General features: G+C 43.6%; 2 protein-coding genes across 3 annotated transcripts; both read right to left on the bottom strand.

The window, feature by feature from the left end:
- Positions 1-4,597: 4,597 nt before the first annotated feature.
- On the bottom strand, positions 4,598-8,167 carry LOC114112800 (olfactory receptor 13C7-like). Of its 2 annotated transcripts, XM_042242734.1 has the most exons (2): positions 7,235-8,167; positions 4,598-4,624 (listed from the first exon to the last, which is right to left on the bottom strand). In XM_042242734.1, the coding sequence occupies exons 1-2, from the start codon at positions 8,165-8,167 to the stop codon at positions 4,598-4,600; spliced, it is 960 nt and encodes a 319-aa protein (XP_042098668.1). The 2 variants fall into 2 exon arrangements, with proteins under 2 accessions (XP_042098668.1, XP_027819711.2); XM_027963910.2 differs by lacking the exon at positions 4,598-4,624 and having other exon boundaries at positions 7,208-8,167.
- A 7,009-nt stretch (positions 8,168-15,176) lies between these two features.
- Positions 15,177-16,136, bottom strand: LOC114112799 (olfactory receptor 13C7). Its single transcript, XM_027963909.3, has one exon. The coding sequence runs from the start codon at positions 16,134-16,136 to the stop codon at positions 15,177-15,179; it is 960 nt and encodes a 319-aa protein (XP_027819710.1).
- Positions 16,137-17,226: the final 1,090 nt, after the last annotated feature.

Below are 17,226 nucleotides of genomic sequence, written 5' to 3'. Positions count from 1 at the left end.
GGCCACCGGAAATGGAGAGGTAGGCACAGAAATGCCAGCTTCCTTCTGAGCCTTCCCTGGGATCTCAGAGAAGCCAGTGTCCTAACTCACTGGCTAAGGCTGAAAGTTTTCTTTTTTAACTACTTATCGATTTATTTGTTTGTTTGGCTATGCCAGGTCTTAGATGCAACCTGCAGGATCTTCAGTCCCCACAGTGGCATGCAGGATCTTTTAATTGCAGGATGTGGGATCTAGATCCCTGACCAGGGTATGAACCTGGACCCTCTGCATTGGGATAGTGGAGTCTTAGCCACTAGACCAGCAGGAAAGTCCCTGAAAGTTTTTTTTTTTTTTTAAGCCATGAATTAATGTTGTGTTTTCCAAAAGCTTCTTTGGTTTCATTTTATATAATCATGTGATTTTTCCTAATTAGTCTGCTAATTTGGTAGTTAGATTGCATTGACTGATCTTTGAATATTGAACCAGCCTTGCATTGCTGGGAGGAGGGGATCTTCCTTACCGCTGGGCAAGGAGTGGGAATTTCAGCTCCCCACTAAGGCTCTGCTGATCCCTTTCTGGCTGGCAGTGAGTGGCAGGAGTGCCTAGTGTTGTTCCCATGCCCTCCACTGACACCATGGGAAGGGGTGCCCTCAGTAGCACAGGCACAAGCCCTGACTCTCCCATAGGCCCCTTCTGATACCACCCAAGCAGGAAGAAGAAGGAGCTTCCCACATGGTCTCTACTGACTCTGTGAGGGTGGGGAGGACCTGTTACTGCCCAGCATCCCATCTTCCTATTGATCTTACTCTGATACCATGTTGGCAGGGGAGTGGTTGGGCTGCCTTATCATAGCTTGGTGAGAATAGAAGTCTAGGCTATAATCTGCTCAGCCTTTGCTGGCGGGTGAAGGTGAGGCCATTGTTTTTTTTTTTTTCCGAGGTGTTTGGCTAGAGTAGAGTGGTTATTGTCAGGAATTAAATTTTATCAAGTACTTTTCCTATATCTGTTGAGATGTGATCATTTGGGTTTTCTTCTTTGTTGATGTCATAAATTTTTTTATGATGTCATAAATTTTTAATGTTCACCCTATCCATGCTTTTTGGGGAGGATTAATGCAACTTGCTCACAGAGTTCAGTTCAGTTCAGTTCAGTCGCTCAGTCGTGTCCAACTCTGCAACCCCATGAATTGCAGCATGCCAGGCCTGCCTGTCCATCACCAACTTCTGGAGTTCACCCAAACCCATGTCCATCGAGTTGGTGATGCCATCCAGCCATCTCATCCTCTGTCGTCCCCTTCTCCTGTTGCCCCCAATCCCTCCCAGCATCAGGGTCTTTTCCAATGAGTCAACTCTTCGGATGAGGTGGCCAAAGTATTGGAGCTTCAGCTTTAGCATCAGTCCTTCCAAAGAACACCCAGGATTGATCTCCTTTAGAATGGACTGGTTGGATCTCCTTGCAAATGCATTACTATGTTTGTTTTACTGATTTTCATAATTTGGCTTTTTGGCATCAATGTTCATGGAGAGTACAGGCCTGAAAAGAATTTAGTCCTTTTGTCTTATTTGAAAAAGAGCCTGGGATTTGACTAAGACTCCCGTCCAAGTAGTAACCAGGCCCAACCCTGTTTAGCTTCTGAGATCAGATGAGATTGGGTGGTACAGCCATAGACTTAATCAAGACTGGTTTGCAGTTTCTTGTATCTCAGTTGAAAGTGATCTCCTATGTAATATAAAGATAGCATTGCAGTGGGAGTGTGCAGTGGTCAGCAAGAGAAGGTGACTATGTAAAGATACTTTTCCTTTGGGCTTTGTAATTGTCAAGACTTTGTAAGTTTCTAGATAGAAAACTTATTCCAACCAACATAACCCCAATACAAACTTTAATGCTCATAAAACTGAGAAGTTCAAAGGTGGATTCAGTCTCAGGCACAGTTGGAATTAGGGACTCCACATGTCTTTAGGACTCTCTGCCCTTTCATCTGGTTCTTATCTCTACTTGTGTTTTCCTGGCTTCGTTTTAAACAGACATACTCACATGCTAGAGAAGAGAGCTGTCAGCAGCCTAATCCACATTCTTCTGTTTTAGTCTCCAGAGGAGAACAGAGCCCTGGCCAACACGTTAGACTACAGCTTTGCAGAGGACTTGCTTGAACTCCTAACTCATAGAAACAGCAAGATTATAAGTGGGTATTGTCTAAAGCCACCAAGTAGTAATCTGCAATGCAGCATAGAAAGCCAATAAGGACCCCTTTTCTTCTTGCTCCAATTGAAATATGCTGCGGAATGGTTTTGATTAGTTTGACCAAGGTCACATGCTTTCCCTCAGACTGATTGCTGTGGCCAAGGGTGGGTGTACTACAGTTGGCAGTCCCCTGGAATCACATGATGAGAGTGAGAGGGAGCAATTTCCTCCTGAAACAATAGATGCACAGTACAGATGTAAGTGACCTCTGTTGAGGGCATCCTTAGAAACTCCAGCAATGCTGTGACTGATGTGCGCTTTTAGTAGAGGTCGCAAATTGCAACCCATAGCAAAAGTGGCTGAGAAACAAATTTTGTTTGATCTTAGAATTCTTACACTGTTGTAGAATTCTGGGAAACACTCAGCTCTGCAAGTACCAGAGGGGAATGTGGAGACTACAGCAGAGGAGCAGCTGTCTGCATCTCCCCCCCTTTCCCCTTCCTGCATTCCTGCCTTGCAGAGGTTGGCTGGAGCTTAGGAGGAATAGGCAGTCAGCTCCTGCTTCCCCACCTGGTCCTTCCCCTTAATTAAAGTCCCTGTCTGGCATCTGGAATGCTCTGATTGAAACTGTTTGAGTGATTATGTTATTGACATGTTGCCTGTGATCATCTTGGATGTTTGATTTGGTCATATTGGGTTTCTCATTGCGGTGGCTTCTCTTGCTGAGGACTTCCCTGGTGGCTCAGACGGTAAAGTGTCTGTCTACAATGTGGGAGACCCGGGTTCAATCCCTGGGTTGGGAAGATCCCCTGGAGAAGGAAATGACAATCCACTCCAGTACTATTGCCTGGAAAATCCCATGGACAGAGGAGCCTGGCAGGCTACAGTCCATGGGGTTGCAAAGAGTCGGACACAACTGAGCGACTTCACTTTCCTTTCCTTGGTCACATTTTGTGATAACCTTCATTGGGTACTCAATTGTCTTGAAGATTTTAGGGACTGTCCTAAATTGAGAGAAATGGTTACCTGTAGTAATCAGGTGTGTAATCAGCCATGAAATTAAAGGATGATTTCTCTTTGGAAGAAAAGCTATGACAAACCTAGATAACATATTAAAAAGCGGAGACATCACTTTGCTGACAAAGGTTCTATGGTCAAAGCTATGGTTTTTCCAGTATCATGCACAGATTTGAGAGCTGGGCCATAAAGAAGGCTGAGCGCCGAAGAATTGATGCTTTTGAATTGTAGTGCTGGAGAAGACTCTCGAGAGTCTCTTGGTCTGCAAGGAGATCAGACCAGTCAATCCTAAAGGAAATTCATTGGAAGGACTGATGCTGAAGCTGATATTCCAATAGTTTGGCCACGAGATGTAAAGAGCTGACACATTGGAAAAGATCCTGATGCTGGGAAAGATTGAAGGCAAAAGGAGAAGGGGTGGCAGAGGATGAGATGGTTAAATAGCAACACTGACTCAATGGACATGAATTTGAACAAACTGCAGGAAATAGTGGAGGACAGAGGAGCCTAGTGTGCTAAAGTCCATGAGATTGCAAAGTCAGACATGACTTAGTGACCGAACAACAACAACAAAGTAATCAGGTAGAAATTAATCTGCACATCTAGTGGTCTGGTCTAAACTCTTTGGTTATCTCCAAAACCAGGGATGGAGTAAAAGCTGGTTTTTGTTTCTTCTTTTTTTTCCTTCAATTTGTTTTAAATTGGAGGATAATTGCTTTGCAGCATTGTGTTGGTTTCTGCCATACAATGAGAATCTGTCATAAATATACATATGCCCCCTCCGTCTTGAGCCTCCCTCCCACCCACCCACATCCCACCCCTCTAGGTCATCACCGAGCACTGAGCTGAGCTCCCCATGCTGCTCAGCAGTTTCCCAGTAGCTATCTGTTTGCACATGGTACTGTATACATGTCAATATTACTCTTTCAATTCGCCCTACCATTTCCTTCACCCCGCTGGCTATTCATTTTTCTGAGAACCTTTGATGAGTGAGCCTTTCTGTTTGCTTCCAAGCCCTGGGCTTGGACCTTTTCCCAACAAATAGAATGGACCTGCCCTCAGGATGGGAAACTGGATGTAGCATGCGTCATCCCAACCTATTAGAAACAGTTTTGGCTTTGAATGAGGGCACTTGGAGGATATTCCAGACTGTCCTGAAGCTTACATTCAGGTCTTTTCCTCCCTCCAAAATGAAAACATATTTTAAAAATTTCTTCTGTTAATGTATGCCCATTGTAAATATCTGATATACTCAAATTCTTTATGTATTTTTCCTAGGTCTTTTAAAGTTGCTGTGACTGGTATAAATTGTGTACAACCACTTTACTTTCTTTAAATTATATACAACTTACTTTAAATTATATATAACCACTTTAGTTTTGCACTTGATTAAAATTTTTTCTCAGTAAACAACAATAGTTTACTTACTGAATAGCTTTCTTCTTTTCTGTATTTCATTCCTCATTTATTTTTCTGATCTGGTTTAATTAGCTGGACTCTGCAGAATGATGCAGATATTGAGAGATGTCCTAATCCAGGTTGTAAGCATGTTACTAATGTTTTGCCATCAAGTCCACCCTTTGTTGTTGTTCTGATCATTTCATTCATGTCAAGGATGGATTCCTCTATTCAGATCCACTACTTTAAGAGAGTCAGAAATGGATGCTAAATTTTACCAAATTATTTCTCAACATTTGTGGATGAGATTACTTTTTCTTTTTTCATCTGTTAATAAAATGGTTACAGTAATTGATCTGATGTTCAAAAATTTGCAAATCCTAAAAAAAAAAGAAAAGCGACCACTGGGTAATATGTATTATCTGTTTAGTACATAGTGATTTGAATTTCCTCAGGTTCAATAAACGAGTTTTTTCATTTGATCAACTTTCTTTGTTCTTTCATAACCCTCTAATTCTTTCAAAAACTTCACCCTAATACTTGTTGGTATTTATTCTTAAATTTTCAACAAACATATTAAAACTTTTGCTGCCTTTCAGTATCAGTGCAACGGGCTGTAGTTATAGGAACCCCTTTCCACCATATCCGATGAAACCTTCAGTGGGGTGTAACTTTCTCTTTCTCCATTTCCCAGCTAGATGAATTCATCTAGGATTATAACTGGAGCTCTATCATTGCTTCATTAGCACTATTTACCTCGACATGATTGCTGACAATTCCTTCATGTAGTCACCTTTGCAAAATCGGTATAAGAATTGACTACACTTGATCGGTCCTATGTATTTCGTCATTCCCCACTGTTTCTTCTATCACTTCCTTTCAATTTTTTATTTTTAACTGTTTGTTGGGACAACATTCTAAATAAATTATTTTCATGAAGAGATTGTATGGATATGTGCTTTCTATATTTACACATGACAGCAAGTGTCTTTTAAACCCTTGTATCTGTGCAGAGATAAGGGATGTGTAGAATTCAGGACTCATAGCCCATTTCCTTTCCCTCAGAACTTCAAAAACCTTATTCTGCCAACATCTACATTTAGGGTTGGGGAACAGCGGGCCATTGACAGGCTCTCATTCCTTATTAGGAAATATGCTTTTGTTCTGTGGAAAAGTCTGCAGAATTATTTTGGCGTGTATAGGAATTAAAACTTATCTTTGAATCTAGATAGGTGGGTCTTTTGCTATAATTTCTTACTGGGTGTTTGATGAACTTTTTATAAACAAAATATCTAAAACTTCTATTCAGCGAAAAAATTTTTAGTTATTATTTGTCTTTAATCTGCTCTGTGTCCTCATGAATTCCATACTGAATCCAAGTAAGTGGGATTGTTTCCCCTGAGCAAATGTTCTTATTTCTCAGTTATCTTTTCTCCTAGCCTCCTTTTTCAGACTGCTCTTGTTGATTCAATACCCTCTTAAATTCCACTGAAAAAAACTACTGAGAATTTTCTTTAATTTTTGGACCATCTTCCTGAAATAACTCTTTTTCAGCAAAGGCTGGTTGCTTTGAGTGTTAGTTTGTTTCCTCTGTTGGATTAAAAATTCATATCAACTGTCAGAGGTTTTCTATTTTGCCCATTCTTTTAGCTGAGCTTCTAGATGGATAACTCTAGGGAATTCCTCACCAATCATGAAGCTGATTCTTTTGTGTCTCCTCCTTCTTCTCTGAGCACTGCCGCCTCTCCCTCTAAATACTGACCACGTGGCTCTGGGGATTCTTAGGTACAAAGGCAAGTGATGGTCACCTCTTGGCTACATACTTGGTCAAACCAGGTCAGGTATTTAATAGAATTTATTTGATTACCCTCCACATCTCTCAGTTTCTACAATCCTCTGATGACCCATGGGAAGCCAGTGTTATCTAGAGAAAAAACCCAAGGATGAATGACATTTTCAGAAAAGGAGAAGAAAAAGGCCTGAACCTTTGACCTTTGCATCAGTCTGCCACACCTTGTTTTTCTCACTGTTCCAAGGATGTAAATGATTTTCTGATTGGGCCCTTGGTTAAGGGCAAGGGAAAGACGCTAATTATGGAGACACAGGAAGAGAATGATTCAGGAAACAGTTTTAAGAATTAAAATGACAATAAAAAATAAAGTACAATGAGGATAAAGATAAAAATATTACTGTTATTTGATATGGAGTAGGAAGAATTCCAGACAGGTGACCATAAAAGTATGGACCCATTCAAATATGGTCAGTGAGTGAGCCAAGGAGTGACTGAATTATAGACTATGCAAAGCTCTATAGACTAGAGCTCTTATGAATTAGAAAATAAAACTTGAAGAGTTACTTTTCTTTGACATCAATTTGTTTAGTATGCATGGAAGATACAGAGAAGTAAAAGGCTAGATCAGCAAGAATATACTTTTGTATAATTGCCTAGAGATTGATGGGAAAATTCACACTGACTGCTTTTCTATTCACACAGAGTTCTTGGGTATAATGAGGTTCTGTGTAATTAAACGTACCTATGGAAACTTGCATGAACTTACCCCTTCATGTTATGCTCTTGAGACCCTCAGGTGAGAGAAACTAGGGAGCAGGAGCTATCAGGACCCCTCCACCATCACCAGGTGAAGCGTTTCTGAGTCACCAGGTTCCTCACAGCAGCCTTCACATCCTTATTCCTGAGGCTGTAGATGATGGGGTTGAGCATGGGGGTCACCACCCCATAGAAGAGGGAGGTGAGCTTGTCTGCAAGGTCCTGTTTGTCTGCCCCCAGGGGGTCCTTGGATTTGGGCTTCCCATACATGAAGAGGATGGTCCCATAGAAGATGACCACAATTGTGAGGTGGGCAGAGCAGGTGGAGAAGGCCTTTTTTCTCCCCTCTCCTGAGGGGATCTTCAAAATGGTAGCAATAATGAACACATAGGAGAAAAAGATGAACAGAACTGGGATGCCCAGGAAGATCACATTGGCCATCGCCATACTGATTATGTTGATGGAGATGTCAGCACAGGCCAACTTCAGAACAGCCAGGATCTCACAGGTGAAGTGGTTAATGACGTTGTTCCCACAGAAGGGCAGCTGCATTGCTAGGGATGTCTGCACCATGGCACTGGTGCTTCCAGCTGCCCAGGAGCCAGCAGCCATGGGCACATAGACAGCCTTGCTCATGACCTCAGGGTACCTCAGAGGGTTGCAGATGGCCACATAGCGGTCAAAAGCCATCGTGCCCAGAAGCACACACTCCGTGGCCCCCATGGCAAAGGAGAGGAACATCTGCCCAAAACAGGCTGAGAAGGAGATGGTTTTCCTGGGGGTCAGGAAGCTGTCAAGGATGAGGGGGACTGAGGAGGTTGTGTAGCAGATGTCCAGGAAGGAGAGGCTCCCCAGGAAGAAGTACATGGGCGTGTGCAGGCGGGAGTCAAGGATGGTTACCAGGATGAGGACCCCATTGCCCAGCAGGATCACCAGGTATGTGAGCAGGATGAGCACAAAGAACGTTTTCTCCAGCTTTGGGTGGGCTGAGAGGCCCAGGAGAATGAACCCCACTGGGGGGGAGGTCCGATTGGATCTGTCCATAGTGCCTCTGCTCTGTCACCTGTTTGAACTCAAAAAGCCAACTTCGTGATTCTCTGATACCCAAAGAGGCCAGAAAACCAGTGAGGAAACTCGTCCTGCTGAGCACTTAGAGAACTCTTCTAGCAACCTGGGCAGTTCTTTGTGTTGTTCTAAGTAAAATGGAGAGAAATTTTTCAAAATCTACTTTATGATGTTTGGCTGCCCATGAAAGTGTTACCAGATTGGATTGAGTTTTTCTAATCACGTTCAAGGTTGATGTCACACATTTACTTCAAGTTATATCATGTATGGCCAATTTATTTTCATCAATTTTTTGAGAAGTATTACATTCCCTTTGTATGATTTCACCTGCTTTGGGGTATAGGACTGGTGGAAATAACTGATCTCCTTTGTGCTTAATTCCTGACCATTCCCCTCCAAGCATTTTTGGATGTTACCTTTCTCCTCTTTCACAGTTCCCTCTCTTACAGCCCCCAAGCCCTTGGGATATTCATTCATTTATTCCTTCACTCACCTTCCAAAGCTCCTCAGAAGCATTTCCCCAAAGAGCTGGCCTTTGCCAATCACTCATGGCCTGACGATCATTAAGTCCCTTTTCCTCTCTGGCCATCGGCTCCCTCATACTCACTCTGGAATGGATTGTTTTGAAAGGTATTCCATCCCAAGGACTAAAGGACCTCCTGAATTTCTTGTTCTTGAACTTTCTGTCACACACTAAGATGTCCTTTATGATGCTGGGTCCACAACAGCTAATGTATATAGTATTGTGTGTATGTGTGTGTGTGTGTGTGTGTGTGTGTGTGTGTGTGTGTGAGTCGCTCAGTCGTATCTGACTCTTGCGACCCCATGGACTGTAGACCACCAGGCTCCTCTGTCCAAGGGATTCTCCAGGCAAGAGTACTGGAGAGGGTTGCCATTTCTTTCTCCAGGTGTGTTTGTGTGTGTGTGTATATATATATAGTGTTCTCTTACCTTTTTGTAAATAGGTCGATACAGAAAATCACTTTTCTTCTGTCTGAGGAAGAAGCCTAAAATAGCCAATTGAGTCTGAAAGTATCAGCCAGAGGAGTTAGCACCTGAGACGGATGAAAGCTAAGTTTTCTTGGCTTTGTTCTGTTTCGGAAAAAATACACAAAGGACTGTCTGTTGCATACATGAAGCCATTTAAATCCCACTCTGCTACTGGGATTACTCTAGTCCCTGAGGTGATTTAAAGTTTAGAAGTTGAAGTGACAAAATTTGGAAACTGTATACATCTGAGATTATGTCCCCAAGATGCAATTACTCTGAAGTCCTGCCACAAGCACTTTCTTTCCCTCTCCCTCTCTTTGTAACCATCCTGCTGAGCTATCAGAAAGCATTAGAGGAAAAGGGTCATTCTGGTCCTGCCAGAGTTAACCTGTCCCCCAGTCAGTGAGAACTCTCAGCAGAGCCTACAATAGAGCTGGGAGAATGTGAAACCCACAGGACAAACCCTTTAGCACCCCTGCCATTTCCAAATTTAGGATCTCAGGACTGGAAAAAAGCAAGTGACCTAGAAGGTTCCCTCTGTCTGTGTCCCACCAAATAAATTCAGAGTGCCTACAATAGGCCAGGCCTTCACAGAGCATTCAGAGGGGGGCGGGGTGTCATAAATGAATCAGGTTTCACAGGTAGTGCAGCTCTGGACCCAAAAATGGTCAGCTGATTGCAGAAATGATGTCCTTTTGTTTGAAATCTTTCGTTGGTGCATGTGTCTTATCCTCTCAAGAGAATAAATTTTTGTTAAGGAAGGTAAGGGACAGTCAACCAATGTCGCGGAATGAGGGAGGGGGTGTAGGACCTGTGTTTCTTAGAGTTTTTCTGCCCAATCCTCCTTATTTCAGTAGCATCCCTCTTTATCCTTGGTCCCAGAGAGACTTGGTACAGTGGGTCCTCTGTGCTGTAGGTCTGGTTGGGGCTCAGCTCTCCTAGTTTCTGGCTTAGGATTGGACTCTATCAGATCAGCTACGGAAATGGCCACTAGCCCATTCACTTTCCAGTGTTCGAAATGTCTTCACTCTGATATCGCCCTTCTTCTCCTTAACCTTATTGATTTTGTCATTAGAAACAAAATTAAGCAAAACAAAGACATATTATGGTAGTTTTTGTGGGGTTTACAATGGAGCAAAATTAGATGCATGTGTTCAGTTCTCCTTTATGCCTCAGTCCTGATTCCATGCAGTTTCTAACACCCTCAGCTATTTTTTTTTAATATATGTTAGTCATTGTTTCTTGTCTGTTTCTCTCCTGCTAGAATGTCAGTTTCACAGAAGCAGAGGTTTTTTCCTGCATTGTTCACAGATGTATCCTAGATGTGTGAAAAGTGTACCAGACTCACAGTAGGCATTCGATGAGCAGTTGTTAAATGAATTATTAAGTGAATTTGTGACCTACTTTTGTTTTCTTTTTTGTCCCGTGTTAACTCTTATTTTTTATATTTTATTTATCTCTATCCATCTTTTTAATTTCTGTTTTTGTAAATATTTTATACATATTGATATAGAACATCTATACCTTTATAAATGAATAAACAAACATGCAGTGTAAATTGTTAGAAGGCATGATTTTAATACCCAGGAGACCATTGACCGTAGATACCAAGCTTCTGGCTGTGGGTTTGCAGGAGGAAACAGACAGAGCTGTACTCCATCTTAGGCCAGGCTGCGAACATTAGGCTGCACACATGATCACCCTCCCAGTGGACTCTGAAATTTGTGCCTGGTGTCTATAGAAATGGCATACCAACGGAAAACCAGACCCCCAGATAAAAAAGCCTCAGGACTTGTACTTGGACTCTCCGTTGCCTAAAGTGAAGTCACTCAGTCGTGTCCGACTCTCTGCGACCCCGTGGACTGTAGCCCACCAGGCTCCTCCGTCCATGGGATTTTCCAGGCAAGAATACTGGAGTGGGTTGCCATTTCCTTCTCCAGGGGATCTGCCCGACCCAGGGATCGAACCCAGGTCTCCTTCATGGCAGGCAGATACTTTAACCTCTGAGCCGCCAGGGAAGTTGCCTAAAAGAATATGCTAATTATCTCTCTAACAGAACAAAGTGGTAAATTTCATTATGTTTATCAGGATATGACCACAGGCCTATTGATAAATATCCACTGTTTATCTAGTCTTTTGACTCCTGAATCATGGGTTAACTTTGATTGTATCTCTCTTTTACCTTGTCCAGACTAGTTTCAAGGAATTTGGGGAGGTGGGTTTGAGCAAATACACTTAGGGTATATAAGGTTTTCACAAAAACTTGTTGGGGTCTTTGGCTAAGAGGAGACTCTACCTTGGGCACGCCGGTGTAATAAACTGCACTCCACTATCTGCATTGTCCTTCTGAGTGAGTTTGTTTCCCGGAACGTGTGGCTACAACATTTTCACCCTTTCAAATATTCAACAAACCTCTCTTAAAGTTTGGAAACCTCCATCTTGAGCAGAGCAGCACTGCAGAATTCAGGACTTTCAGCCTCATTCAGAGGAGACCTGCTAGCTTCCTTCTTGTCTGCACCATATGCCTTTTTTGATCAGAGACCACCCATGGTGAATAGGGACTGGTGACTGTGCTCACCAAGATTTTCAAAAGTCAACCCTGAGCTGTAAGATGCCTTGGAGTCATTCCTTCCCTCTCCTCCCTCTTTGGGTTTCTCCCTGAACTCTTCCCCGCCCTTTGTCCTCCAGTACTCTACGTATGAGCTTGGGTCTCCTCAGGAAAGTTCAGGAGCAAGAGGAAGAGAAGGGCACACGCCAGTGCCTCAGTTGTTACAGTTGGCCCAAGTACTGCCATGCACATGGGAATCAAAATATATATCAAAGGGACAGCTTGACTCACTTCTGCTCTTTATAGAAGCCATCTGTGGTGGCTCGTGATATCTTACTATGTTGATGTAACTTTAAGCTCTCTCCATGCTTTTCTGGAATGAGGATATATACTTAGGGAAAGAAGTCAATGAGGTTAAGTAAAAATTCTGTAGATCTTAATTTGAATTGTACATATGTATTCCACTGAAAAAGCCTAGAAACTATGACATCTCGATAGCACCCCTAGCACCCAGACTGTGGTTTTTGAATACCAAAGGAAACAAGAGCTCCTTAGAAAAAATGGTTGTTTCCAGGCCTGGAGAGGAACTGTACACGTTGAGCCTGGAAAAACTTGACATAATCAGAAAGCAAGAAACCATCAAAGATACTTGGGCCCCGTCAAAAGATCTCAGGAGCCATGGGCTCATCACTACACTGAAACAAAAACTTCTCAAGTATGTAGATCTGATCATCAATGAATAGGAAACACAGGGACAGGACTGTAATCAGCAAAATATAAACTAAGATTCTGTGACATTGTGACTTATACAAAATATATATTTGCTCATTCAGATGACCAAGATATTTTTATCACATATGTTTGGACTTTGTCCACAGCTTCTGGCTTACAGCTGCCAAGTCCGTCACAGCTCTTAAAATCCTTGGAATTTCCTTAGTGATAAGAGCAATGGGAGCAACTTCCATCATAGTGTTTAGTCTTCAATGCTCAGGTTCTGAAAAACACTTTAGAGCCATAAAGTAAAGGGGGTATCTTGTTATTCTTAACAAGCCCAGTTCAGCCACAACTGGGTTTATGTTAACAAGGTGACTTTTGGAAATCACCTAAGGTTGAAGTTGATTGCCAGGGGAACCAACTCTGAGTAGAGGGTTGGAACTCTCAGTCTTAACCCCTGATTTCCAGGGACGGGAGAGCAGCTGGAGGTCACATTGATCACTAGTGGCTGGTGATTTAATCAATCATGCTATTAAAAACCCAGACTTTATTTGGTATACAAACTCTATTATTTTCCATGTGTTTCATGGCAAGAAAAAGATTGGGAAACATTAAACTAGAGAGATGGACAGGGGAGAGGGGCTTATGGAAAGATTTCAGAGAAGTTACATACAGTATAAAACAAACTTCAAGGTTACAACCATGAAGAAGAGAGGAGCTGTAATCTAACCAAGGTCTGGTCCCAAAGCTTCTAATGATAACACAACATGGTGCCACCTCATCCACCTACTATTCTCCATGATTTTGCTAAGTATCACCAGTGTCCAGGATTCTAAAAAGATAACACATATTACTTGAGCATTGGACTTTGCATGATGTCACAGTTAGGTTTTGCCCAGAAGCAAACTCTGAGACAGAGATTGGAGTGCAAGAGGTTTATTAGGGAGAGCTCTTGGGTTCAATATTGGTGGAAGGGAGGATGAGGATGGAAGATTGGGCAGAGGGGGATGATGGGCTATGGGACAGTCTCAACAAAGGCCTCAGTCAACCCCATAGGGGACCCTAGTAGTGGGATGGCTGTTCAGAGATGTCTCTAGTAGGAGGAGGCATTTATATCCCTTCCCCAATCAGTCATTGGATATGGGCTGCCTTGGGGAAGGGAGTATGACCTTGGGTAAGTCAGGTCTCTTCAGATAAGAGCCCTCTTATCAAATTTCCAAAGATGACCAACAGTTGAAGGCTGTCTGCCAGCAGCTCTTTGAGTAACTGGAGGAACACCTCCTTGGGTCCTTTAGAAAGATGTGGGTGGGAACTCGGCATAGATCTCCAAGCCGGAAACCAGTGAAATGAAGTATATTGAAAAGGAAGATTGCTCTGCAAGTACCTTTCATTTTTAAGTAAACTCTTGATTATAAAGGTCAGAACTAATCTCAAGTTGATGTCCTCCTCCCTTTAGTGAGCTGAGAAGGGCATGGGTGGACTCTGTGCTCAGTAGGGGAAGGCACATCCCCCTAGGGTGGGACAGATAATACTGGGTATGAAAGGGTGAAACGGGAACATGCCCTGCACTCCTACAGCCCGGAGACTGTTGAAGGGACCACAGGGTGGTGACTGTGTCCAGGTTTCTGCCCACAATGTGCAGGAAAGCGCTGTGTGGCCCACAAGAGTATGGCTGGCCACTTCTTAGGCAGGAGGAGCCCAGGACATCCAAGCAAGGCAGGCTGAGAGCATGTGTTTTCATTGCAAAGTTTTGATTCTCAGGGAAAAATGGGCATCTGATCGCCTCGAGGAAAATGAGGCAATTTCCTTCCCTTACGTGTTTTTGTCCCCTTTTGTGTCACTACTGACTGAGATCTCACACATTTTACCTCTGGACCTCTTGTCGGTACATGTGAATGGGCCCCACCTTTTAGTTTTATCAACCAGTTGTCCTCAGCCCAGCCGCCTTGCTCCATCTTTTGCTGGTCACGTCTGAGCATCTTGACTCCAGCATCTTTCAAATCACGGTGCTACCCCCACCCTGCTCTTCCCATAGAACCATCCTTTAACTCTCCAGACTATAGGGCCAGACTGTGTACTCAGGATTTACTGGGGCAGGAAAACAACGCTTGCATCCAGATGCAAGGCTAAGACCCTCCACACACGTGTTGCAGGATTCACCTTACTTGCCCTCTGAAGAAGCGCCCTGTGTGTAATCTACAAGGTCCCTACTTCTCAGTCTCAGAGACAGCTTCTTTCTCATATCCAGTCGCAACCTTGCCTCCAAGAAAAATAAAATGTGAAGATGTGCCATTTCACCTACAGTGATGACTATTTTTTGTATTTTTTGTACTGCCATGTCATGAAGTTTCACCCCACACTGTCTTCAGTGCCTCCTTTTAGAGCAGGATTTTGAATCTTTATGTAACAGAAAAGTAAATGAGTCTTTTTTTCTCAAAGCAAAGGAGCAGCTTGCTCACAACTTGCCCAGTAGAGAAGCAGGGAGGAACATCACAAATTGTTCTTTCAGCGGCATTCCACTTCTATCCCCTCAAGTCACACTCCCATCAGGTTTTAGGTTTCATTGTTTCTAAAAATTAAGTCCAGTAACAGCTAAAATTCTCCCTTGTATGTGTAATTCAATTTTCTGGTGATGACTCTTTACACATATCTTCTTTGAGAGGCATGCTCTTCTGAGATTCACGAGTGAAAGCAGCCAAGAGACGCAGAACTACAGGGACATCTGTCCTCCAAACATCACCAGATGAAGCATTTCTGACTCACCAGGTTCCTCACAGCAGCCTTCACATCCTTGTTCCTGAGGCTGTAGATGATGGGGTTGAGCATGGGGGTCACCACCCCATAGAAGAGGGAGGTGAGCTTGTCTGCAAGGTCCTGTTTGTCTGCTCCCAGGGGGTCCTTGGATTTGGGCTTCCCATACATGAAGAGGATGGTCCCATAGAAGACGACCACAACTGTGAGGTGGGCAGAGCAGGTGGAGAAGGCCTTTTTCCTCCCCTCAGCAGAAGGGATCCTCAGGATGGTGGTGAGGATGAAAATGTAGGAGACAAAGATGAGCAGAACTGGGACCCCCAGGAAGATCACATTAGTCACCCCCATACTGATCACATTGATGGAGATGTCAGCACAGGCCAGCTTCAGAACAGCCAGGATCTCACAGGTGAAGTGGTTGATGACATTGTCCCCACAGAAGGGCAGCCTCATCGCAAGGGACGTTTGAACCATGGAGGCAGCACATCCAGCTGCCCAGGAGCCAGCAGCCATGGGCACATAGACAGCCTTGCTCATGACTATGGGGTACCTCAGAGGGTTGCAGATGGCCACATAGCGATCAAACGCCATCATGCCCAGAAGCACACATTCCGTGGCCCCCATGGCAAAGGAGAGGAACATCTGCACGGCACAGGCTGAGAAGGAGATGGTTTTCCTGGGGGTCAGGAAGCTGTCAAGGATGAGGGGGACTGAGGAGGTTGTGTAGCAGATGTCCAGGAAGGAGAGGTTCCCCAGGAAGAAGTACATGGGTGTGTGCAGGCGGGAGTCAAGGATGGTCACCAGGATGAGGACCCCATTGCCCAGCAGGATCACCAGGTATGTGAGCAGGATGAGCACAAAGAACGTTTTCTCCAGCTTTGGGTGGGCTGAGAGGCCCAGGAGAATGAACTCTGTCACAGAGGCTGTCTGGTTGGCACTTTCCATGGTATGTCTCCTCTTTCAACTGAATAAAATACTCAGTGATCCAGACTCCGCATCTGTTGTCTCACGCAGTTCCAGGGCATCTGGTCAGGAGTTCCAGTCTGGCTGAGTGATTAGAAAACAATTCTGAAGGCAGTCTCTATTCGTTTCCAAGAAAAAGGAGCAATAAAATTAGAAACTACCTTGGGGTCATAGAATATCAAATTTACACTGTTTAAAATGACAATTCTGATTATTTAATGCATTTGATCAGAGACAGTATATACAACACATTCATTTAAGTGGTTCTATGTGAAATTAAAAGATGCTTACTCCTTGGAAGAAAAGTTATGACCAATCTAGACAGCATATTGAAAAGGAGAGACATTACTTTGCCAACAAAGTTCTGTCTAGTCAAGGCTATGGTTTTTCCAGTGGTAATGTATGGATGTGAGAGTTGGACTGTGAAGAAAGCTGAGCGCCGAAGAATTGATGCTTTTGAACTGTGGTGTTGGAGAAGACTCTTGAGAGTCCCTTGGACTGCAAGGAGATCCAACCAGTACATTCTAAACGAGATCAGCCCTGGCTGCTCTTTGGAAGGAATGATGCTAAAGCTGAAACTCCAGTACTTTGGCCACCTCATGCGAAGAGTTGACTCATTGGAAAAGACTCTGATGCTGGGAGGGATTGAGGGCAGGAGGAGAAGGGGATGACAGAGGATGAGATGGCTGGATGGCATCACCGACTCAATAGATGTGAGTTTGAGTGAACTCCGGGAGATGATGATGGACAGGGAGGCCTGGCGTGCTGCGATTCATGAGGTCGCAAAGAGTCGGACATGACTGAGCAACTGAACTGAACTGAACTGAACTGATGTGCTATATGACAATTGATCTCATTAAACTTTGGCCAGAAAAATGACTTTAAGTTTGCTCCATGTTCTTCCAATTTGTGCTAGGGACTAGGGAAATCATTAGTGAATGCTCACTCTGTTTCTCCAGATCATTTTCACAGAAAACATATTCCTATTGTTCCCAAGACCTCTTTTCCTCATGAGCAATGCAAACTCCAGGGCTATCCATTCATCTGTCTATCCAGCCACCTGTCTTGTCCA

This window comes from Ovis aries, chromosome 2, assembly GCF_016772045.2.
Source record: "Ovis aries strain OAR_USU_Benz2616 breed Rambouillet chromosome 2, ARS-UI_Ramb_v3.0, whole genome shotgun sequence".
Lineage (NCBI taxonomy): Eukaryota > Metazoa > Chordata > Mammalia > Artiodactyla > Bovidae > Ovis > Ovis aries.
This window is presented reverse-complemented; position numbering and strand designations above follow the sequence as displayed.